General features: G+C 37.5%; 1 protein-coding gene across 2 annotated transcripts in view; it reads right to left on the bottom strand.

Annotated features, from left to right (window-relative positions):
• Nucleotides 1-19,999, bottom strand: part of LOC120524706 (butyrophilin-like protein 2) — a 29,475-nt gene extending 9,476 nt beyond the window's left edge. Inside the window, exons 1-2 of one of the 2 annotated variants that reach the window (XM_039746517.1) lie at nucleotides 19,703-19,999; nucleotides 15,236-15,334 (exon numbers count right to left, since the gene is read on the bottom strand). In XM_039746517.1, coding sequence (XP_039602451.1) covers nucleotides 15,236-15,334; nucleotides 19,703-19,868 — 265 coding nt within the window. In that variant the 5' untranslated portion in view covers nucleotides 19,869-19,999. Of the gene's footprint in view, nucleotides 1-15,235; nucleotides 15,335-19,213; nucleotides 19,360-19,702 lie in introns of those variants that run through there. The other variant, XM_039746518.1, reaches the window with a different exon arrangement.
• Between the last annotated feature and the right edge of the window lie 6,326 nt (nucleotides 20,000-26,325).

The following is a 26,325-nucleotide window of genomic DNA, read 5'->3' as shown; positions in this document are numbered from 1 at the left end:
GCATCAAGGAGACCAGGAGTGTGTATGTTCTCCTTGTGTCTTCCCACAGTTCAAACACGTGCAGTTCACGTGAACTGGCAATCCTAAATTAGCCCTACTGTGTGGTTTGGGTGTGTAAGTGCGTGTGTGTGTTTGCCCTGCGATGGACTGGTACCCTGTCCAGGGTTTGTTTCTGCCTCGTGCCCTAAGATAGCTGGAATAGGCTCCAGTGGAGCCTAGCCGCACAACCCCTTTCAGGACTAAACAGATTTGAAAATGACTGACTGAATGACTGATAGTAATGTTATCAGTATCATTAATAAGTATGTAGTTAAAAATTACAATCAACTTTGATCAGAAGTCATAAAGTTTGATACACAATCGATCCAATCATCCTTTTGCTGCCCAAGCCTAACAGTGCACACATATAGGCAGTCCTGCACACAGTCATAATGGGCATCTAAGACTTGCCAATTAATAATTATACAAACATCGTTGGAATGGCAGGCATGAATTGCCTGGGGAAAATTATATGGAAATGGTCAAAAAGCTACCCAGGCAAAGAACTTAGCCCAGGTCCCGTGATTTATTTATTACTTGAAAACTTTTTGTAGGAATCCTTTTCACCATTCCTGCATAGCTGTTGAAATACTGTACCTTAAACTGTGACAGCACTTTTACTCTTTTCTCCTTTAAAATACTAGTGTATACTATTTACAATGCACCAAAAAAAACAGCAGGACAATTTAAAGTATGACTGTAAAGAAAAGCATATTTTCAGGAGTGAGATAAGGAGACCAAACTGGGACACGATTACATTTTGATAACATTTTATTACAACAAGGTACTGTAATAAACAAGGTACTCTGCACTGTGGAAATATATGTTTTTATAAAGATTAAGATGTGTCATAAAATACAGTACTTGATCTGATCATCATATAAAGCATAAAATTAAATGTTCCATTACTTCTCACCTAACAAGGTATACTGTATATGAGAAAATAGAACTACTAATACAATCAGTATTTACTTTACATTTCTTAACCCTGTTACAGGGATTGGGGGCAATATGTGACAAAACTGACTGATTATTTTAATAACATAAATATGGTTCTAACTAAATGCTAAGTTTCAAAATTATGGTTTGAAAAGTTGAAATTGAAATGAGAAAAATAGACAGAAAAAAATGCAATGTAAAACTATTTAAAAATGTAAAAAGGAAAGAAAAAGAGAGATAAAGAAAAAGAAAACAAATCAACTACTTCATCTAAACTTGTTCTGGTGGATAAGGTCATCATTTTTCAGAAACTGCAGATGTCTGTATTGTAAGTTTTTTAATTTTCCTGACATAAACTATAATTCAATATAAATGACCTAGCTCATTTAAAAAGGGATTTACAATACCCTTAAAGGCACTTTACTTAACTCATTTACAAAGGCTTTTTTAATCTTTCTTCCTTTTGATTAATAACTGTACATTCTATCTTCTTGTAAGCAATAATTTACCATTAGTTTATAACTTTGATGCATGTTGTCTTGTTATTGCAAGTATTTTATGGTACTCAGTCAGAAAATGTATAACTTAATAGTGAAAGAACTGAAGGCAACAAGAGATGGACAAATACAGTAAGTACAAGGATTAATACTTTTGGGCAGAACCATCCATCACTTGTACTTTAGACATAAATGATGACCTGTCTAAGGAACCAAAGAAAGAACAACATAAAAGACAGAAATATGTCCGAGAAAGATACACCATTTCATCTGGACATTAAAAATTACTACTCATGGCATCAGTCCACCTGTTGATCTAAAAGTCATCCAGTGCAACACCTTTTTTGGCACTAGTACTAATTTTCAGTAAGCTTTTTAAGACTATATTTATCCAGACTTTGCTATATTTCCTGTCACTGCTATTATTTTTATTTTAATAAATACTTCTTTGTTTTTAAATTTATATAATTTGTTATTACATGACTAGAATGATTAAAGTATTAAAATAAATACAGGTCATCTAGTGTGAGGAGATTGACACTCTTTTTCTCATAGGGTTTATAAGGTTGAGGGTGACGACCCAAGAAGGGTATACCTCATAGTAAATGTTTGGTAAATGATTTTAACTAAGTGTCTGAATGTTATTCTTGAGGATCAAGGTGTGTCAGCTTAGGTCTATGTTAGGCCTGGGAACACAACCTTTATGTGTCTATGTGTTATGTGACCAAGGTCACCTTAGATCTGTTATATCCAGGGACATTTATGTGTCTAGGGGCCTAATGTATAAACGATGCGTACTCACAAAATTGTTGCATACACCCGTTTCCACGGTCACTTTGAGATGTATAAAAATTTAACTTGCCATAAAGCCACGCAAATTATCACGGCAGCCCATAACCTTGCGTACATAATTTTCTGCTCAGTTTTGCAAAATGGCAGCATGCAGCATCAAAACAATACTACTGTTTCTGTGTGGTCTCCCTTTTTTCTGATTCGCATCAAAGATGTGGGGTTTATCAAATACACTGAAATTAACTGCATATCATTTACAAATTTAAGATACTTGATTGTAATCATTCTGCAACAATGTAATGGTACACGGAATGGCCAAACTATTCCAACTACAAAGCTTCTTTAGCATTATTAGAAGACATTGCAATTGGAAGAATTAGAAGAGAGAGCATATTTATAAGTGATGATGACTGGCTTCTAGGTCGATTTGCAAGAGCTATCTTCTTGGAGCAGTGTGCTGAACTGGCGCCAGCTTTACAAAGGCAGACTTTGAAGAATTGTGCTCTACCTGCTCCTTTGCAAGTTCTGACCACTTTCAGGATTTCAACAACAGTTTTTCAATGTGAACTTGCAGACCGATCAGGTACTTCACAAACATCATTGAGTCACTCTATACCAACTGTATGGGATGGTATTATCAACTTATCATCCAGATAGATAAGATTTCCTTACACTGTGGCTGAACTGGGAAACATTAAAGCGCAATTCGCAGCAATGTCCGGTTTTCCTAATGTAATCATAGCGGTCAAGTGCATGCACATTGCTATTGCAACAGCGCCGGACAAGTTACATCAGCCAGGGATGAATTCTCAAAAGAATGAGATGGCATTACATCATCTATAGCAGGAGAGCCTATAAAAACAGCAAATCTGCTCAGTCGCAGGTGCTTTTTCCAACTACTGTGGAAAAGGCAAGCAGTATTTTTAAGGATAGTGAGTCACCACAAAAAGCCATGTAAAGAGCAGGGAATCTATCCGTTGTGGCTTTTGGTAATAAAGGCACTTTCAGAGAATAAATTTGCTTATGTAAATAGAAAGCATTTCCACTCTATTAATGTGCTGCTCTATAGTGCATAGAATGTGTGTCGCATTGCTCAATCATTTAACGTGCTGCATAATGTGGCACATAATCGTGGGTTGCCCGTGCCAGAATTGATGTGGTATGATGAACCTGACCGACCAAATGATCAGCCAAATCGGACAGTGTTACAACTTCCTTTGAATGTAATTAGCAGAATATAAAAACAGGTAATCAAAGGCAGCATTTATTTTTACCAATTCATTTGATTTGTGGTCAACATCACATAGTACAGCCCTTATATTTCTTAGTTCATTGGTCAAACCTCTTGCAGCATCCACTATTGCATTATGTGAGTCCAGAACATCATCTGTCAGCACAGACTGAGATGTTCGCCCAATGGTTTCTGAGGCAGAGGTGTGTATGCGCAGCCAGCATTTGAATATCAGCTGGGCACAGCAGCACCATCACCGTGTGGATTTGTGACCTCAGCACAAAGGTCAGTATTTGTAATGTTGTCTGAAACAGAATAAACAGATGGTGGGCTGTGACTAGTTTTTCACATTGACTTGATACCTGACCACTTCTTTTTTATTTCGGGCACTGTGCGACTTTCTGAACTTGAACTATCGAGTGTCTCTGCCATGATGTATCGCTCCATCAACTTTGTTTTGTTGCTTATACCACTGCTTAAATCAACAAATAGTATCATTTCCCTTGTCTCCACTTCGCATTTGCTGAAATTCTTTTTTCCATGTGCTTTTACCATCGTCTTTTAACGATACACAAACGGCCTGCTTATTCACTGGGTCCAAGGTTGCCTTAGATCAAGGATATAGCTGGGGACACCTATGTGTTGTTCACTCTGTAGCTAGTGAGAACCTATATGGAGTTCTTCAGAGTTACCAGCTGTGCAAGCATCATTCATTTTCAGTTTAGGGTGCGAAAGCAGACCAACCCAAAAACGAACTTGGTGAGTTCCACTCATACAATGATAATAAAGAACCACATTTGTTTTTATATCTGATATTTAGTTATTTAAATTGTTTACCAATGAATTTATGTCACCTCTGTCCTTCCACCATGTACTATATTATCTCCAAATGCATCTGCACCAGTCAAACAATCAAAAAATGCTTTTCATTCTATTAAAGGCATAACAACAATAAATTGACTTCTGCCATAAATTTATATTTTACCCAAAGTGGAAAAATGGAAACTATAACAGGCACTACCACACATATTTGCACTACCGCTACATCAATTTTTTTTATCTTTTATTGAACTTATTAAAAGCATGTAACACTACATACAATAAAGTCAAACTTAACAAAACTAAATTCAATTCAACCCCACCCATAAGAAAGAGAGGAATTAATTAATATTAATTCCTAGAATTAATATTTTCAGATAAGATTGTGAAAAATATACACACCCCAAATTTACTTAGATTAATTTATTAATGTACAATATATATTCTGAAAACAATCACAAAATACTAGTCTATCAGAGATGCCAGAGAATAAATTAAACAGTGGATAAAACTTTGGGCAACAATGTCCCCAGGTTGTAGAATAACCAACCTCTTTGTGTAAAGAAAGCCCTTTCATTTTATCATTTAAATCTAGACTGAATAGTGCTAATTTGTAATCCAAAGATGATAGTATTTCATTTTCTTATCAGACTACTGAGTATAAACTTGGATGGTCAGTTGGCCAAGATCAACTGCACTTTGAATGAAAACTGTGAATTGATCTGATTTTTTATTGTGACATTGTTTGTTACAGCCTAGTAAGAAAGAAAGCCAAAGATTGGTCATTCATGTTTGCTTTAGGTCACCTTGATTCTAATATTTCAGACAACAGCATATTAGTTGATCAAATAAGATGTGCAGTATAGAGGACATAGTGATCATCAGCAATTTTAATTTTCCAAACATTGATTAGGAATCCTCTAATGGAAATACAAAAGAGGAAACTAAAATGGTGCTAATCGCAAATAACCGTTCTGCCATCCAGGGTGTTTCAAGAACAATACATCGTAACGCTTGTCAAAATCTTATCTTTTCTACTAATATGAGTAAAGACAGAGTAATAAAAAGAGAAGTTACTGATACTTAAGCAGTAAAATTTGAGATTATCATTGAAAACACACAACTATATATCAAAGAGAAGACTTGTAATTTGAGGAAAAAGCAGACTTAATGGAGATTAGGATGTTCTAGAAAACACAGAATGGGAAAGGACAAATCTCTGCAACTATAAATGATAAACCAGGTCACTTTAGAGACTTTCTGACCTGATCTCAAAATAAATATATTCCTAAAAGTAATAAATCAAAACAAAAAAAATCAGTCAAAACAGATAAAAAATGGTATTATTAAAAAAGTAAAACTAAAAAGATCACCGCAGAATAAAAACAATTCGTACGTACATACTGTAGAGGAACATTGCACACTACAGCAAGAAATTACAATAAAGCATTTGAAATGCCAAAATTCAAAACTAAAAAAATTACTATTAATTCTAAAACCAGAATCTGCAGGGATTCGAGGTAACCTAAAAACCTGGATCTCACTTTAGTCAATCAACATGTGACAAAGAGGACACATAAGTGGAAAATGTTCCATGTGGGGTGAGATCACCAGTGAAGTCCCTCAAGGATCCCTCTTGGAACCGTTACCTTTTCTCATTTATATTAATGACATTGACTCCAGTAAAGTTAGTAACTTTATAAAATTTGCATGTGACACTAAAATTGGAGGAATGACAGACATTAATGCACAAAGAAATAAAAATGACCAGGCTTCAGAACATGGTGAACACTAGGACAGAGAGATTAATTGATTTCAAATTGAAATCCTGATTTGAAAAATGCTGCAATTTAGGATATATGTTAAGATGCCTGTCTGACCAATAGGGCTGTCAGATCAAACATTGTTATGCAAATGTAATTCAAATTTATTTAAAAACAGTGTTATTTGAACACAAAAGCTAAAATTTCATTGTTTATTTTACTCTCACCTATTTTGTCATCGAGTTACTTTAGATGTGCTATGTAAAGTTGCAGTATTTCACAGATCTGTTTTTGCACTTCTTTTACACGATCGGTCTTTTCATAATTTTGAATGGTTAGCTTGTGCTTTTCATTAGTAAAACATGCAGCTAGATCCCTTCAAAACTTTTTCTTTTTTTTCCCCCTATCGCACTGCTGTGGTCTTTGATACCCACATCACTCTGGATGGGCTTCAGGGGTCCACACCTGAATAATCAGACTGCTAGGGTCATCCATTAATAATATTTTTAATTAGGAAAAAATACTCTTTTGTATAAAATGCACATACAGTAAGTCCTTGTAGATTCACAAAAATCCAAATAAGTGAACTTTTGATTGAAATATGCCGTTCTAGCAAGAATGATGACAAATCTAAACTGGTAGTTTAAGGAGAAAAGTTTTAGGAGGATGGATTGGGAGAGGCTTTTAAGTATGTAGACAGTCAAGGAGTACTAGAATAGGTTTAAAACACTTTACATATAATAGAATTAGCAGGAAATTTAAAATAACTCTTAATGGATTAATAAAAAGTTGGAAAATAAGCTGCAAAGATAAAAAACAGCTATATAAGACATGTAAGACTAATAACTCCAATTTGAATTGTAGGGCATATGACAGCATAAGGGCAAATATTAAAAAGGATATTAGGGAAGCTAAAGGGCAGGTAGAGAGGAATATATCAGATAAGCCAAAGGATGATCCAAATAGATTCTTTCAGTATTTTAGTAATAAAAGAACAGTCAAGAAGGAGGTGAAGTACATTACAAATAGTAAAGGGGAAATTTAAAAATGCAGAGAGTGAAAGAGCGGATGTTCTAAACTCACATTTTTCTGAGGTGGTAGTTAACCTCCCAGTGTTAAAAGGACTACTAAGGAGGTACTGAGTGAATTGAAAATTGTACTGGGAGAAATATTATTTATATTAAATAAGCTGAACTCAAACAAATCACCAGGACCACTTGTGTTCTTAAAGAAGTTAGTGAAAACATACATGAACCCTTGATACACATTTTAGGAAGTCATACCCCAATAGGGAAATTCCAAAGGACTGAAAAATGGCAAATATTATCCCGTTATATAAAAAGAGTGACTGGGCAGATCCAAGCAACTATAGAGTAGTAATCTTAACGTGCATCACAGGTAAATTAATAAAAGGAATTATTAAGATTACGACTGAGCAACACATGGCAAGTAGAGGAGTTTTACTGAACAGTCAACATGGGTTCAGAGGAGGGAGGTCATGTTTTACTAACATGCTAGATTTTTATGAGGAAGCAACAAAAATGACAAGATCAGAGTGGAGCATATGATATTATTTACCTTGACTTTCAAAAAAGCATTTGATAAGGTGCCACATGAGAAGTTTGGGCATCAAATTAAAAGAAGTTGGAGTTCAGGGTGTGGTGTGTCAAATGGGCGCAAACTTGGCTCAGATACAGGAAGCAGAGGGTGGTGGTGCTAGAAACCATATCAGCATTGGTAGATGTTAATAGTGGTGCACCACAGTAGTCAGTGGTAGGGCCACTGCTATTTTTAATATCTAATAAATAATTTGGATAGGAATATAAGTAACATGCTGGGTAAGTTTGCATGATGACACCAAGCTAGGTGGATTGGACCAAGCTAGGTGGATTGGCAGATACTCTAAAATTTAATGTAAGTAAATGTAACATATTACACGAAGTAGGAAGTAAAAATGTTAGGTCTGAATACACAATGGGAGGTCAGATGCTATTAAGAAGGCTAATAGAATGCTTGGTTACATAGCACATTGTGAAGAGTACAAGTATAAAGAAGTTATGCTGAAGTTTTATCATGTACTGGACCTCATGTGGAGCACTGTGTACAGTTTTGTACAAAAAAGACATAGCAGAACTTGGAAAATTCCAAATTAAATTGACTAGGCTGATTCCATGGCGACTGGGGATGAATTATGAAGAAAATTAAAGGAGCTGAGTCCTTTCAGTTTAAGTGAAAGAAGATTAAGAGAAGACAAGACTGAAGTGTTTAAAATAATGGAGGGAATTTGTATGGTGCTTTGAGACTGTTACTTTGAAATGAGTTAATCAAGAACATGGTGACACATTTGAAAACTTGTTAAGGGTAAATTTTGCACAAACATTAAGAAATAAATAACAAAGTAATGTGATAGGCAGTAGGACTTTACGGACTTTCCAAACTACACTTGATGTTATTTTGGAAGGATTAATTGAATGGGACTGGCGAGCTAATGCTAATTGCAAAATGCTGGATATTGCCCCAGCTCATTAATTACATGACTATTGTCGCAGATGGCTCAGGGGTGACCCGGCCGGGACGCCAGGAGGACCGGAGGAGGGCTTACACCTCCCCAGACCATGTGGGGTGACCACCCTGATGCCTATGGGGACCACAGGTATAGAGCTTTGAAGCTCAACCCTGTAGGGGCCTGTGGTCACCGCCAGGGCCCCAATGCCTGTGGAGCCCTGGACATCAGCACTTCCGCCACACCCGTAAGTGCTGGGAGGAAGAGGAGCAGGGACACCCGGAGTGCTTTCGGGGATGCAGCCTGCATTTCCGCCACACTGGGGAGTGCCGGTGGAAGATTGCCGGAAAGCACCTGGAGCACATCCGGTGTGTATAAAGGGCCGCTCTCTTCATACGATGACTTGAGTCGGGTGGAAGAAGACAAGGTCTCTGGAAGAGACAAAGAGGCGGCCTGAAGAGGAAGAAGGCATTGATTTGGTGGCCTGGACTTTGGGTTTGTATGTGGTACTTGTAAAATGTATAATAAACATGTGTTGGGTGACATGAACGTGTCCACTTGTCTGTGTCCGGGCCGACTACCACACTATCTACCTGATATTTCCAGGGTGTGTCCTATAACTGAGCTTGCCCTTTTAATTAACTTGTTGATGCAGTGGGTCTCTCTTGAAGTGGTGTTACCAACCCAGCACATCACAACACAGAAAACTACACTAGCCATCACAGAAGATACGAAGGATTTCCTTAGGTTTTCTCCTAAGGAAAAAGAGCCTCTTCTGCGCTTTCTTATATATTTCTTCTGCATTCTGAGACCAATCCAACCTGTCATTAATGTGGACACCCAAGTACTTATAGGAGGAGCGGACCACCTTTACATCAGTTCCCTGAGTAGTGACCGGACAATAACCAGTTCCTTGATTTTGCTGGTGTTAAGATGCAGACAATTTTTTTTGCACCCAGAAAAAACTTCTCCACCAGACTCCAATACTCTGTGTCATCCCATTTATCAATTCCCTCCATAAGTGCTAAATCATTTGAGAATTTCTGCAAGTGACATGACCATGCCTAGGACCATGACATTAAATTGGAAATATTCAGGCCACCTTTATTACAATATTGCTACTACTGTAAAAGAAAAAGGTAGACAGATTGTATGGACTCTGACTTGATACTTGATTTCTGAGTTTCTGAGTCCAAAGGTGCTGACTGACTCTGATTAAATGTACCCTGCTGTTGTCCTGTGGTGCTATGACCACCTACCTTTTTACTTCATTCACTATTCTCACTGTCACAGTCTTACTAACTGAATGGCCATTATTTGTCTTGGTCCTTGTCAGAACCGCAAACCATAAAAGCAGCCAAGGCATAAACACTGGCAATTCATCTCACAACATCATTATTAATATTTTACTTGCTAGTGAAATTGCAAAAGCAGTGTTTATGACAATATATGAAATGTATTGTAATGCATTTTGCTGCTGCATGAACAGCTGTGAGGAATGGGAAGCAGGGCTGAGTCCAGGCAAAAGCACTTTCTGTGAGGGTACATTGAGCAACTAGGGAGTGAGGGATAAGATTGTGCTTTTACAGCAGGTTTTGAGGTTTTCTTCCTCTCCATTGTCAACTGATTTCTTCAAGGTAATCAAATTTCAATTGCAATATTTTACTGAGTATTCAACCTGGCTTGTACCAGTACATTCATGTGTGTAAATGATGTATGCTTAAAATATTTCTGTTGTTGCATTTTATCTAGGAACATTTTGATTTTAAGACTGTACTCTGTGAAGAGCATTAAACAAAATAAATTGGATGAAACTGCATTCATCAAAGCAGGAGACCTGGAATGAATCGTTAATATTTATCCTCTGAATATAATGCATTTACAGTAATGGCAAGCATAAATCAAGAAAATTTTCAAATTAATAGACTACTTCATCTTAAAGGCTTATTAATATTTGTGAAGAAATTGGTTTCTCTATGTATCAAATTCCTTTCAAATTAAAATGTATCTGCTGTTAATTCAAAACTTCCACACTGGACAGACATTCAAGTGATTCAGCTCATGAGGTTGCTTTTAAACAGACGAAAAGGCAGATCAATCTAATAACACTTGATGTCAGTAGTTCCTAAGTTTAGTATTTAGTGTTTGCAGGTTTTACTCCAACCAGTTTCCCAGTTGATGCATCTCTCTTATTTTTAACTGATCTGATTGTTTAACAAGCTGCCCCTTCTTGGGTGGGCCTCTCTGGCAGTGTCTTAAATTAGTTTGAATCCTACCTGGCAGGTAGAAAATTCTTTGTAAGTTGTGTTAATTATACTTCAAAGACCCATTATATTCTATATGGTGTTCCACAAGGCTCTATCCTGGGTTTGCTGCTCTTTTCGATTTACATGCTTCCGTTAAGTCAGATTATCTCGGGCATAACGTGAGCTACCATAGCTATGCTGATGACACACAACTATATTTATCAATAGCACCGGATGACCCGACTCTATTGATTCACTGATTCAATGTCTTACTTGTGTTTCTGAATGGATAAGTAGTAATTTTCTCAAACTAAATACAGAGAAAACAGAAATTTTAGTGATTGGCAATAATGGATATAATGAGGTTATTAGAAATAAACCTGATGCATTTAGATTAAAAGTCAAGACGGAGGTAAAGAATTTTGGGGTAACTATTGATTCTGACCTGAATTTTAAATCATATATTAATCAGATTACTAGGACAGCATTTTTTCACTTAAGAAATATAGCAAAAGTTAGACCCTTAGACATTGCAAGATGCTGAGAAATTAATCCTTGCTTTTGTTTTCAGTCTCCTAGATTACTGTAACGCACTCCTCTCAGAACTACCCAAAAAGACATAAATCGAGTGCAACGAGTGTAGAATGCAGCTGCTAGAATCCTAACTAGGAAAAGAAACTCTGAGCACATTTCTCCAGTTTTGATGTCACTACACTGGTTACCTGTGTCATTTAGAATTGACCTTAAAATCCTTCTTATGGTTTACAAACTCTTAAATAATCTTGCTCCATTTTATATTTCAGAATGTCTTACACCTTACACTCCAAATCGTAACCATAGATCTTCAAATGAGTGTCTGCTTAGAATTCCAAGAGCTAAACTTAAAAGAAGTGGTGAGGCAGCTTTCTGCTGTTATGCGCTAAAATGTGGAATAGCTTGCCAACAGGAATTCGCCAGGCTAATACGGTGGAGCACTTTAAAAACTGCTGAAAACACATTACTTTAACATGGTTTTTCATAGCTTCATCTTAGTTTAATCCTGATGCTCTGTATATTCAATTAATTATCATTATTATTCATGGTATTCATATTCTAAATCCATACTAACCCCTACTTCCTCTTCTGTTCTTTTCCATTTTATTGGGGTGGCGACCTGCACCACCAACACCTGATCAAAGTACCGTGATGTTCCTACATTAATGGATTAAAGAGCAGAAGTCCACATGACCATCATCATCAAGTTCTTCCATGAGAACCCTGAATATAATGAAGACTGATTGAGTTCAATTATGTTTGGTAGAATGCATAGAGGTGGCTGGGCGGTCTTGTGGCCTGGAACCCCAGCAGATTTTTTTTTCTGCAGCTGTCTGGAGTTTTTTTGTTTGTTTTTCTGTCCTCCTGGCCATCGGACCTTAATTTTATTCTATGTTAATTAGTGTTCCCTTATTTTAATTCTTATTTTGTCTTTTTTTCTCTTCATCATGTAAAACACTTTCAGCTGCATTATTTGTATGAAAATGTGCTATATAAATAAATGTTGTTGTTGTTCTTATTCTCTTACTCTAAGAAATTTTTAAATGCTTGTATTTTGCCAGATATTAAAATATTTATGTTTGCTTTGAAATTAGATTTTTAATTCACCTTTTCTGTAGTTTATCCTACTCAGATTTTACAGAACAACCTAGCATGCCGGCATGCAATGTACTTGTTAGAGGGCAGGAACGATTACTTGATGCCAGTTATTTATTTATATATTTATTTTAAATTCTGAATCATTATGAATTCATAGCTGTTATTTTATGTTACACTGGCAGAAATAAATACTAGTAGCCTGAGTTCAGAGTTGAGCCGTCTTACTAATAACCCAAATTTTTATAAAAATCCATCCTAATAAAAAGAATCCTAACTCACCTCTTTTAAGTCAGTGAGAAACCGATGTTTTATACTATTTGAAATTGGAAAAATCATATACTCAGTTAGAGGATCTGTACAGATTTTTTCAAAACACGGCAGGATCTAATCAGTAATATTTTAAAATAAGCTCTTAAAGCACAGAGGAAGCAATTATTTCTGTATTTCTTTTTCTTCTCCATTCATCTCTATTGACTTATCAAACTTATCAATTTAGGTATGTTTACAAGCCTTAACTCTTACTCCGTTTGCCTTGCTCTCTCTCTCTCAGGGTGGGGGTCGACTTGTTCTCAATTCTACTTTTTGTAAAATGGATTCATTTGTATGGATTGATTGCAATAAAATTAATAAAATTTTTAAAAAATCCATCCTGCTGTATTGATGCAAAAACAGATGTGATTTTAATGTTATTCAGATACTATTCAGTGTTTTCTCTACCATTAAAACTAGTGAGTAAGACACTCAGTAATCCATAGGTGCTGACTCCAGGAAGGGTGGGCTTAAAGTAATAGCACTTTCCAAAATTAAAGCAAATTAATTTATTAACGTATTAAATGGTTGTGAGTGTTCAAAAGGGGTTGGCTTAAGTAAACCAGGGATTGTTCCTGCCTTGCAATGGATGCTTGCTGGGATAGGCTTCAGCTGCTCTGCAACCCTGCCCTGGATAAACAGGCCAGAAAGAAGAATGGATGGGTTCACTTAAGTTTTCAAAAGTGCTTGCTTACTTTCTCACAGTGTTCTTATTCTTACTCCAGCATTCCTTATGTTGACTGGCTATCAAAATTACTCTCACCTTACATTATCCGCACAGCACAAAATCAGTGTAAAAGCCTAGAAACAATCTTGTAAGTAGTTATGTACTACAACTCACTTAAAATAACAGCTCCAATGACTGATGAGTGGCAACATTTACGTCCTAATAGCAAGTTGTTGCAAAATGTAAACTGGATGCCTTTTGACAATAATGTGTTTCCCTCTCTCCCCAAAAGCAAATGCTTTATTTTTTAATACAGAATCCTTTTTTGATCATTGAACTTACAAATACAAACCAAACGACAGTGTACTGACCTCATCCTGGTTATAACCAGTTAGAAAAGATACACAATTCAGACGCATTAGAGGGCCATGTTAAATGTTTACAAAGCTAGAACATTTTGAATTTTTCCTTACTACTTTAGAGAAAATAATTACATTTTTGTGTAAATACACTTTGTAACAATAAATCATATTCTGAAACAGAGCCGGTCAATCCATATGATGCTGAGTGCTGTCACTAGCAGGATACCATTATAGAAACTCAAGCTTCACGTACTCCGGAATTAAACACTTAACACACAAACACACCACTGGACACAGAGGAGCGATTTTTTGATATAGAGGCGTGCGCATCAGGATCAAGTGCTCCTCCAAGTCTAACTGAACACATGCTATGGCAAGCGAGGAACACCGCCATTTATGTAACATAAGCGATGCTTGCTCTGTCCCACTCCACATGTCCATTCACCGGACCTCCACAAGCATGTTTCCCAAGGGCTGGTATGCAACGTGGACCACAAGAGGATTAAAGTAACGCACACATCAGACACCAAGGGTGAAGGGCGACCGAATCTCTGCCACTTCATCCTCCTGCTCGTCCTGGGGCTCCATATGGGCTTTAACCAACATTGTTTAAAAATAACAGTAATAAAAGAATGCAACTGATTGTAACACAGTACTTTGGCACATGTTTTTGAATAACATTCTGTTAAATCATGTAATTCAAAACTAAGCTCAAACATAATTTCAGAATGATTGTATTTTAAGGTTTGAATGTTGTCAGAATCAGAATCAGAATCAGCTTTATTGGCCAAGTATATATACACATACAAGGAATTGGACTCCGGTTTTACCTTGCTCTCTGTGCATGTGTATGCGTGTATACAACTGTCACAAAGTAGCATCTCTACATGTACAAGAAAGAAATATATATTTGTATATACACATCTATATATATGTAGGAAATGTGCAAAAGACTACGGAATATAGAATAATGAAATAAGATAAGCAGTTACATTGTGGAGAATGATATGCATTTGTATTTTAATGTCTGTATCAGTATGTGTCTATGATAAGACAGTGAGGTGACTGCAACTTAGGATGCCTTCTTTTGTGGATTACTATGCGTTTTGTGAAGTTGCTTCTATTTAAAACTTCTATGTATGCTCTTTTTGTGGGTATGCTTATATGTTATTTCAATTAAAAGGATTACTTTTTTGGTGTAAAAAGACATCTTCACATTATGAATTATTTAATGCTACTATTATTTATTTGTTTATGCTGTCAGAGCGCCCAAAGCATTAAACAGATTAACCTGATTTGAAAACTGTACAGAAAGGGGAAATCCAGAGACTGATGAAGATAAAAAGCTGAGTCCACCAGCAACAGAGTAATAATGGTATCATCAAAAGTTGTGTGATGCTAACAAACAAAGCAAAACCATTAAAATATAAACATACCTTCATCAAAAGGCCAGCAGTCAACAGCCATGAGTAGCAGAAAATAAAGAATAGCATTAAGCAGTTTCTCCATTTGCTTGGAGTGTTTGGGTTGCAATTCTAAAAGAAAAGCAAAGTTAAATGAAAAAATGCATATTTAATGATATGCAATATAATGGAAATTTCAAATATTAACCAACATAATGATTTAAGACTAGATATAATTGAAAGTGTCAAGAAATTAGGTCACAATATTTGTAAAAAATTAAATCTGCCTAATATATAAAGGTGCACAGGGAGGTGGAGATTTGGTCATACATTCAAGTAAAATTTTCAATTGATTCTGAACATGTGACAATTCAACTACTGCAGTATTACTTTTCAAACCTCTTATTGTGTATGTAAATAGAAGATTTTATTTCCAATGTGTAATATTTCACATTTACTTGTATTAAATTCCATCCACCACAAATTGGCTCAAGTCTGAGTCTTATCAGTGCTTTTTGTAATGATTCAGTTTATTCTATGTTATCTGCCATTCCACCTAGTTTAGCATCATCTGCAAAATGGTCACCTTGTTATTTACAATTTTATCAGATTATTTATATAAAGTATACTAGAAAGATCAGTGTAAGTAGCACTGTCCCCTTGAGGCCACCACTTTCAACATCAACAAATCCTGAAAGGTTCCCCCTAACATAACCCTTTGCCTTCTGTATTTAAGCCAAATTAGCATCCATCTACCCCATTGTCCTTAAACTCCCACTTCTTCTAGTTTGACCATAAGCATTTCATTTGAGTCTCATCAAAAGCCTCCTGAAAATCAAGCTAAGTAATATCATATACTGTACAATTCTGTGATCATATATTTTTCTTGCTTTCTCTTTGAATTCTATCATATGAGTGAAAACACTATCTTCCCTGTCTAGACCAACGTTTCGCTAATCACTAACACACCTGTTCATTCCATGTGATGCTCGATTTTTTTTCTTACTGATTGCTTCATTAATTGAGTCATGTTAAGGTTGTTGGCCTTTAGCTACCTGGATTGTCTGTATCATCCTTTTATATGATGGAACAACGTTTTCTACCTCCAAATCTACAGGAATTCTCCCAATGTCCAGTGATCTTTGAAAACTTTGTGTCAGGGTTCTACTTACTCCTTAGGCATTCTAGTCTAAATGTTATCTAGATATGATGATTTGTGGGATTTCAGACTTTTAAATGAAAGCAGAACTTCACTCTGTGCAATCTCCAAATCGCTTAGTGTTCTGACGCAAGTTGTTAGTGCACATCCACAATAACAGTAATTAAACTTTGTTTAAAATACCAAAGTCGGGACTCTAATTTTGTTAACTCTGAACCATTAAATGTTAAGATGAATGCCACATGAATTTCGTAGCTCTATAAATATTGGACTTGATAACATTTAGTGTATAGGGAAAGTATGCATGTTGAACGTTTTACGTCCAAGTCCCAAAAAAAATGGCAAACTGCTGTGACTTTCTACACATTTACCACATGAGCAAAGTATATGGTGTGAATTTACCAAAACTATATGCAACATATAATGCCACTGAATTTTATTTATTTTTAGTTTATTTTAGTCTGCATTCATTTAATTTTTATTCATATTTTTTATCTAACTAAAAATATAAAATATTTGGACTTAGATTTTTTGAGCAACACTGTTTCATTTCATTTATTTTCTTTTGTTAAAATTACAGGAGATGTAACAGGAGGACACACGATCCATCACATTACTTAGGGCTAGAAAATTAAGAAAGACAAATAACTGTCACAAAGAAATACACATCATGATAATTAATTATATACAAGCACAACGTGTAATTGATGCTTCCTAATAATCTGAGTTAACTTTTTCTCCTTTCGACTGCTCTAAACATATCCAAATCATATTATGTGATATCATCCACTGTTAAATTCTGCAACGTACTTCTAAAATTTTTATTTTTATACCGTATTGAAGATTTGTTCTGTTCTGTGTATTGTACTGTATTGTATTGACCCCCTACTTTTTGACACCCACTGCACGCCCAACCAACCAACCTAAGGGTTCTCTCTTTGAACTGCCTTTCCTGAGGTTTCTTCCATTTTTTCCCTACTGGGGTTTTTTTGGGAGTTTTTCCTTGTCTTCTTAGAAAGTCAAGGCTGGGGGCTGTCAAGAGGCAGGGCCTGTTAAAGCTCATTGCAGCACTCTTTGTGTGATTTTGGGCTATACAAAAATAAATTGTATTGTATTAGGGGTTGCCACAGTGGATCATCTTTCTGCATATCTTTCTGTCCTCTGCATCCTGCTCTGTCACACCCATCACCTGAATATCTTCTCTCACTACATCCATAAACCTTCTCTTAGGCCTTCCTTTTTCCTCTTCCCTGGCAGCTCTATCCTTAGCGTCCTTTTCCCAATATACTCAGCATCTCTCCACTGCACCTGTCCAAACCAATGCAATCTTACCTCTCTGACTTTTGTCTTCTAAACCATCCAACTTGAGCAGACCCTCTAATGTACTCATTTCTAATCCTGCCCATCCTCGTGACACCCAGTGCAAATCTTAGCATCTTTAACTCTGTCACCTCCAGCTCTGTCCCCTGTTTTTTCGTCAGCGCCGCCGTCTCCAACCCATATAACATAGCTGGTCTCAATACCTACTGTTTTGAAAATTTTGAAATGAAATATCTGAAAGCTTTAGGCTGAACTCAAAATTGAGAATTTTTTGTCTTTTAAAGTCCTAAATGCATATACCAAATATTGTGAGCTTCTGACCCATTTTTTGGTGGTCATTGGCAACAGTTTTAAAAACTTTGAACTTTAAAAGCTGGAAGCTGAAAAGTTGCAATTTACTCAAAAACCTAATAATTTCTTAAAACTAACAAGTCCAGGAAGTTTCCTAAAAATTGTGTATTTATTCTCCAGTTACAGTGTCCACAAAATTTTTATTTACTCCATACTTGAAATTAAAGAAAGTAAAAATACACTTTAAAAGAAATGTAAGCACTTTATGAGCATAGCTGAGTTGTAAAGCATCTCACATTAATTTAAATTTCCAAAGTTTTTGTTTTACTCCATTTGTGTACTCTGTCCTAATAAATGAAGGACTTAATGTTCAGACATTCAGTATTCATTTGAAACTGCCGTTGTTTGCATATAAACTGCTCAATTTCAGAATGTGGCTGACTCATGAGTTTTAGAATCTGGATTTAAGGCACCCTGTAATCTAAGTGCACATACTTCATGAGTCTGTTTCAACTTTGGGTTTTGTACTATACTGAATATATTTTAATCATACTAAAGTTGCTATTATTGTATTGCATGCTGGGCGGCTCTTTGGTGCGTGCTTAACAACAATCATTTGAACTGTATAAATATTACTTTTTCAAGAAACTGTCAAAAGTGGTTTAATAAGGTAAAAACCAACTCTTGAAAATCTACTACCAATAAACTCTTAACCTAACTAAACCATTAGGATTTTCGCACTGCAAAATATATGTAATAATGCTCATTTAGTAACACTGACTTAATTTATTGCGAGGAATGTGAAGAACTGGAAGAATATTATGAGGCTGTTTTATTTATTTTGCTGAAGTTTCTTCTTATCAATCTGGCAATCTGTTATGTGCAGAAAATGTCGCCTGGATTAAAATAACGTGTCTTTTATTATAATTTCGTGGTATGGCAAGCTAAAAGCGAGTGCGCAGGTGCCACGACCCAGTAACCGATCGCACCGGATTTTGTTGACCATTGCCGCAGTGTTCGTAAATAGGCGGTGATATGCAAGTTCTGTTTGTCTCGACATTAACACGTTTTGAGCTGCATAAAATCATTGTTATGTACAAACAAGGAAATGAACGTGTACATTAAACGAAAGCATGCCTTTGCGCACTAAAAGCGCGTGCACGGCGAAGTACTACGAGCACGATCTCCCGGATTTCGTCGCTTCCATGCTGCGGTGTTAAAATCGTTAAGACATTACCAACCTGCACGTCCTGTTTAGCTGGAAATTAATTCGTTTCGATTTAAACACAATTCAGCGGGAACTGTTGCTTTCGATTTCACTCTAAATTTGGCATGAGCTCATTTCTATAACATACCGTTTGGGACACAAAGCACGATGACTGAAATGCGCACAACCCTAAGTTTGATTTGACACATGCACACCGTTTGTAAACAATCGGCGCAAAGCGGATATTCATAGACGTGGCACGTTATTAGTTAATGTCGCATAAGAAGCTAATCACAAGTTGTAATGTGAACCTCATGCTGAATAATTCTGCGGTCTCAAGACGGAAAATACTGTACAGTAAGCGATAATCAACAGCAGAAGGTGTATAGATCAGTTCAACAAAATAATACTATTGGCAATGTATGTTTTTACTCTTTTTCATGTGTTGTATGCATAATTTATGCTATAATATTTATTTTGGCTATATTCAAATGAACAGCTGCGGAAGCAAGGAAACACGTACCTTTAAAGCTTGGAGCTTCCACCCAGGTGCTACAGGATGTGGAGTTGACTCCAATGGGCACCAATAGAGTCCAGCTGCAGACCTCCCGAGCTCTGCATTGTTGCACTGTGGTTAAGATTAGAGTTGTGGGAGGGTTATCTGACTCAAATAGCATACGTTTTAGCATACCTATATCATCAGTGCTCTCATAACTACAAGAGGAACCACTACCGCCCAGTTGTTTGATATAACATACAGAAATCAGTTCTCTCAAAACACCACACTATTCAATGCAATACACTGTATATACACCAGTGCCCTTAAACCTCCAATGCCCTATGTACAATAACATATATAATGTTATCCCTCGAGTTAGGGGATCCGGGTTACTTCCGGGTCCTTCCTGCGTGGAGTTTGCATGTTCTCCCATTCCCCTTTTAAACTTAAAAGTTTAAATAATAAGAGGGTTTAAGCTAAACAGTCCTGATCGAGGGAAGACTGGGAAGAGAATTGGGCCTGGGGAAGAAGATGCATGCGCTCTGTGTGGAGGAAATAAGCTTTAGTTGTTGAGGCAGTGAAAAACTTCTGGATAAAATAACGGATTAACGGAATAAGACAACAGCAAATCAAAAGAATAACAGTTAAAGCAACTAAAAGGGAAACAAAATGGATTTGAACCATTGGCCCCAAGAGCCAAAAGTGGATATAAACCATTAAAGTTACCGTGGAAAGTCCCATGTATTTGCTTCAATTGGTGAGTCCAATGGTCACCACCTGTTTGTCCTTGTCCTAAAGTCAGATTGATAGAAAAGATTAAGACTAGTAAAGCTATGAATGCCATTTTTGCAATGCAACACGTGAATCCAGACAGGAAGTCCTTCGACTTTAACGGCGTGAGGTGTGGATAGCAGCACTTGGAATGGTCCCCTCCAGCGAGGTTGATGCCAGTGCTTTCTTGGTGTCTCTGACCAGTATCCAGGTTCCCGAGGGAATCTGTGACTCTGTTGGTGGAGGACTAGTTCGCCAAGCCTGGTTAACCTGCTCGTGGACCTTCTTCAGGGATGTTAGGAGACCTGTAAGACTGGAAATAAGATCATTGTCCACAGTATGCAGATTGACATTGCCAATGACCATGCTGACAGGCATGGGCCGTCCAGTCAGAATTTCAACGCTGACAGTCCCAACTGCCAGTGTGTCTTCCCTCTCAATCCCATTAAGGCCAGGGGTAAAGCGTCAGGTCAAGTTAAATTTGTCTGCTCACAGTTCTTAGCCAATTTAGATTTCAGGGTGCCATTGCACCTTTCTACTATACCTCCGCTTTGAGGGTGGTACTTGCAATAGTGATGCACGTTAATTTGGAGCCAGGTGGTTAGTTCATTGATTACTAAATTCACAAAATGGGTACCATTATCAGTCTGCAATTTTGTGGTATTCCCCATCTTGGAATGATTTCTTTTATCAAGGCTTTTGGCGTCTGCATGTTTGGAAGGGAAAGCTTCCACCCATCGGGAGAACACATCGACAATTACCAAGCACCATCAGTACCCTTTAGATGCTGTTAGTTCAATGAAGTCCATTTGAAGATGTTGAATGGACCCATTGGGTTAGGTGTGACGACGGGACTTACCTGGGTACCTTTACCTACGTTAAATTTTTGATATAGTGCACAGCGTCTGTAGAATTGCTCTGCATACGTAGAGAAGCCTACGGCTTCCCAATGTCTCGACATCTTGAATCATGGCATCCTTTCCGGCGTGGTCCAGGCCATGTGCGATTCTTTCCATACCTGGAAAAGAAGCTTTTGGGAGGAAAGGTTTGTTATTTTGCTTGTGAGTCCAGACCCCATCAGAGAGGAATCCTTCTTTGGGACCATTTTCTCTTTTCTCTGTCCGTGGCTGCACTCTGTAAAGAGATCATTTGATTATCAGTGTCTTTGTCTTTCTGTTGAAATAAAAGATTGGTGTGTTATTGTAGGCAGCCTGTTTAGCAAAGTGCTGACAGGATCTTGTTTCCCAGCGTGGGCCTGGCATTTAACTATTGCCAGTCTTGATGGTTTTATTATAGCTTCGAGGAGGGATTGACTAATTTCTGATGTTGGATGGGTTTACCAGTACTGGTTTTGAATCCCCTTAATTTCCACAATGCTCCATGATCATGGCAGACTCCAAAAGCATACCTGGAATCTGTATAAATGGTTACTACTTTCCTTCTGACAGCTGACAGGCTCGGGTGAGAGCAATTAATTCAGCTGCCTGCGCTTAAACTTGACAAAATTGGTTTGCCTCCAGCAGGTGGTCACCTTTGACCAGTGCATAGCTGGTTAAGGGTGTTCCATTATCCAATCGCAAGGAACATCCATCTACGTAGAGTACTTCTCCTGTTTCTAGTGGAGTTTCCTGCAGGTCTGGGGCTTCATGTATAAGCGGTGCGTCACGCACAGAAATGTTGCAAGAACTTTTCCATGTTCAAATCGCGATGTATAAAACCTACACTTGGCGTAAAGCCACGCACTTTTCCACGGTACCTCATGCCTTGTCGTACGCAAGTTCTCCGCTCGGTTTTGCAAACTGGCGGCACCCAGCGTCAAAGCAATGGTACTGTTCCTGTGTGATTACTCATTATTTTCATGACGCGCTTTATAAATACACAGAAACTAACCGCATATTGTTTATTAGTGTAATGCATCTGATTGTAATTAACTCATAACAATATAATGGTCCAGGAACAGCCATAGTATTCCAAATACCATAACTGCTTTAGCGTTGTTACTCTCACTTCTCCTTCTTTTTCTTCTTCTTTTTCTTCTTCTTTCAGCTCCTCCCGTTAGGAGTTGCCACAGCGGATCATCTTTTTCCATATTACTCTCACTGCACGACTCGGAGTATTTATGTCACTGTATCTGAGTGTGAATCACAGCAGCAGCTGATCGGAAAGAGAATTATCGGTATACAGCTTTAAGGACACGCTGTCTCAGCCACTGCAAAACGTTTTAAAGCCTTTCCTGTACAGACCTCGCGGTTCAGAAACAGTTTAATCCCAAAACTTTAAATGCACTCAATCAATTGCACCTTGTAGAACTGTTTGTACTTATAAGTACAATCACCCCACTGTAAACTTGCACTACAGTTATAATATCTCACAACCTGGGACACTTTATAAAGCGTATTTACATATGATGACGATATAATTTTTAAGGTGAAATGCAGCAAAATATGTTTGTTAAATTATACAGATAAAACTTTAACTTCATTTAAATAATCTATATTCTTCACTGGGAGTGTCGTGAAGGATAGAATAATTAAACATGTACTACGAAGATATTTCAATGTTCTTTAAACGTTTTGAAGAATCGGCGCTAAGCTTACAGATGGCTTAACGTCTATTACAGAGCTGATTGTATGGCGATCGGTTACTTGGGGAAAGAAAAGCAAGGACTCTTGGGCGCACCAATATATATTGAATATAATACAGAAAGAGAAAATAACAACACAGCTAAAAGCATGGCGACAAATTTCGACAAAAGATAAATGCTTGTCATGAGCACGAGGCTCATGAAACACATGTTGAATAACGTGCTTTAGCTTCTATCATCATGAAAATGACATCACGTATACATCTCAGTATTTTAGTTATTCAGAGAGCTGTACTATCACAAATGTAATGGACTCTGTGTCCAGTTGGAGGAAGAGAGCCAGTTTAAGAAGCAAGTAGTGATTCACACACATAGATCACATACGAGTAGAAGATCAAATACAAAACAAAGCATTTAACGTGCTACTTTAATTACGATGTGATTTGAGAAACTGGTTAATTAAACGATTTTAAGATGAAGTTTATAATGTTCTACTAAATGACAAAATAAACTACGTGATTAAAGTGGAAATGTCGAGATTGAAGTTGCCTTTTTCTCTGTACCCTAATAAGCTTTCATATGACACTCAGGCGGTGGGCTACAACTCTTCTTTTCACGGCAACTTTGATATGTGACTTCTTTTTTATTTCCGGCACTGTGCGATTTTGTGAATGTGAGCTTTCAAGTTTCTCCAACACGCTATGTCACTCGATCAACTTCATTTTGTTGATTATACCACGGTTTATTTGAACAAATAGTATGTTTTCCTTTGCCTCCACTTGGTATTCGCTGAAATTCTTTTATTTTCCCGTGCTTTTCCCATTGTCTTTTCACAGAAGGCTGCGCTTAAGGGCGATTTATATTGATTTGCATATTCAAAGAATAACATAATGCGCGTGCACAAGCGTTAGTTTTCACGCTGATCGGGATTTATGTAGCGGAAGAACGTGGAAGTTGGAGTATGCACAGATTCCTGCATCTGGATTTTTCTGTGCGTAAACACATTTCGCTTTTGTGCTTACGCCATGTTATAGTCGAGTTCTACGCACGGCGTTATACATGAGGCCCCTGGTCTGGGTTTTATGACCTTAATTATTTTGTCATGACAGCTGTGTGGCTCCCTTCTTTTCAGTTGGAAGAAGAGTGGCTGGATTTAGAGTAGAGCATCTTTCAATTGTGACATTTGACAGAGTACAGAGTACGTTTTGATAGTGTATTGCCCTAGCAGTAGTGAGATGTGAAGTTTTGGCCTGTACTAAAATGGAGTGTACGCGTGAGGCACCTTTACTGTTAGGGGGCTCATGAGCACTATATCTGTACTGGCTAGCACGGCTTCTGTTGTGGCTGCTACTGCTCTGAGACAGGTTGGAAGTCCCTTAGCCACTGAATCCAATTTTTTCGAAAAATAGGCTATTGGCCTTTGTTTTCTCCATGGAGCTGTGTTAATACTGCATTCATATATCCCCTTTTTAGTCCACGAACAAAGTGAATGGACGAGAATAGTCAGGGAGCCCTAACGCTGGCACAGAGAGTAGTGCACTTTTTAAATCACATAGAGCCTTCTCAGCCTGCTCATTCCACTGTATGCGGCCAGAAAGAGGAAGTTCAGCAGTGTTAGCTAGATTTTGCAAAGGCTGTGCTCTTTCAGAAAAATTTTAAATCCATTGTCGACAGTAACCTAAAATGCCCAATACAGACATAACCTGTTGTTTTGTGACCGGTCTGGGCAGGTTTTGAATAGTGGTTATCCGGTCTTTTGACAGAGCTCTGGTACCACAAGTGATGTCATGCCCCAAATATTTGACCGTGGTTTGAACTAACTGCAGTTTGGCTTTGGAAACCTTGTGCCCATTTTCTGCAAAATACTTGAGCAATAATTCTGTATCTTGTGTGCATGCTTTCTCTGTTTTGCTACAGAGTAATAAATCGTCGGCGTACTGTATCAATGCACTCCCCCTGTCAGGCCAGAAGCCTTCCAGGTTCTGAGCAAGCGCTTGGCCGTATACACAAGGAGCCTCTGCATAACCTTGTGGCATAACGGTCCATGTTCAACGGCGGTTTTGAGAAGTAAAAGCAAACCAAAACTGAGAATCAGGATGTACAGGGATAGAAAAGAAAGCATTTGCTAAGTCAATAACTGAGAAATAACATGCAGATGGAGGGATTGTAGACAGAATAGTGGAAGGATTAGGCACGATTGGTGCTCTAGGAAAGATAGCAGAATTGATTTGTCTGAGGTCTTGGACAAAGCACCAAGAACCATCAGCTTTCTTTACTGGCAAGATAGGAGAGTTTACAGGAGAATATTTAATAGGAATTATAGCCCCTTTTCAACGAGATCTTTATGTATAGCAGCAATTCCGAGTTCAGCCTCGGGAGAGAGGGATATTGCAAGGCGAGGATGGAAGGAGGATTTTGGAAAGATTATTAGAGGTTCACAAGTTGCTATTCTGCCAAAATAATTTTTCCCTTGAGACCACAGTGTATCAGGATTGAATAGAGCCATGGAATGCTATCAGTTTGCAATGATCATAAAGAGAGAGACGGGTGACACAGGAGCGAACAACTGGCAGATCAATCTGAATTAATACTTTAGTAACTAGATGGTCTGAGGTGTCAAAAATACCTGGCGCAACGTACAGCCAATCAGTTCTATTTAGACATTTTTCAACCCAGTCCCCAATTTCAACCCAGCGAACGGTGTCAGATTTAGCTAGAGAGACATGGGGCACTGAACCACCTAGATAGAAAATACTTTGTGAACATGTGAGGTGAACTGAAGCAGCAGCTTTAGTAGATGAAACAAAAATACATGGAATGTACAAAGTTTCAGGGCATGTGCTGGAGGAAAGAAAAGATTCTAACCAAGGAGTGTCTACTTCAGCGGGAAATATTGGGCAGTACAGTGCAGGGTGTCCGGGACTTGTAAGTGGGGAAATAGGCATTAGGGGAAAGAATGAAGGGCTTTCAAGAGGAGGGTAAGCGGTGAGATGTGAAGGGTCCATGCAGCAAAAGAGGACTTGGGGTGTGTGGTTTGGCATAGAAGCTTAAGAATGGAGCAGTAAAATCCTTGTTCAGTTGAAGAAATTGAGACTAACAACTTAGTCATAAGATCCCTTCCCAGCAAGTTCACAGCAACAACAACAACAACATTTATTTATATAGCACATTTTCATACAAACAGTAGCTCAAAGTGCTTTACATATTAAAGAATAGAAAAATAAAAGACACAATAAAAAACAAAATAAATCAACATTAATTAACATCGAATAAGAGTAAGGTTCAATGGCCA

This window comes from Polypterus senegalus, chromosome 1 (assembly GCF_016835505.1).
Source record: "Polypterus senegalus isolate Bchr_013 chromosome 1, ASM1683550v1, whole genome shotgun sequence".
NCBI lineage: Eukaryota > Metazoa > Chordata > Cladistia > Polypteriformes > Polypteridae > Polypterus > Polypterus senegalus.
This window is presented reverse-complemented; position numbering and strand designations above follow the sequence as displayed.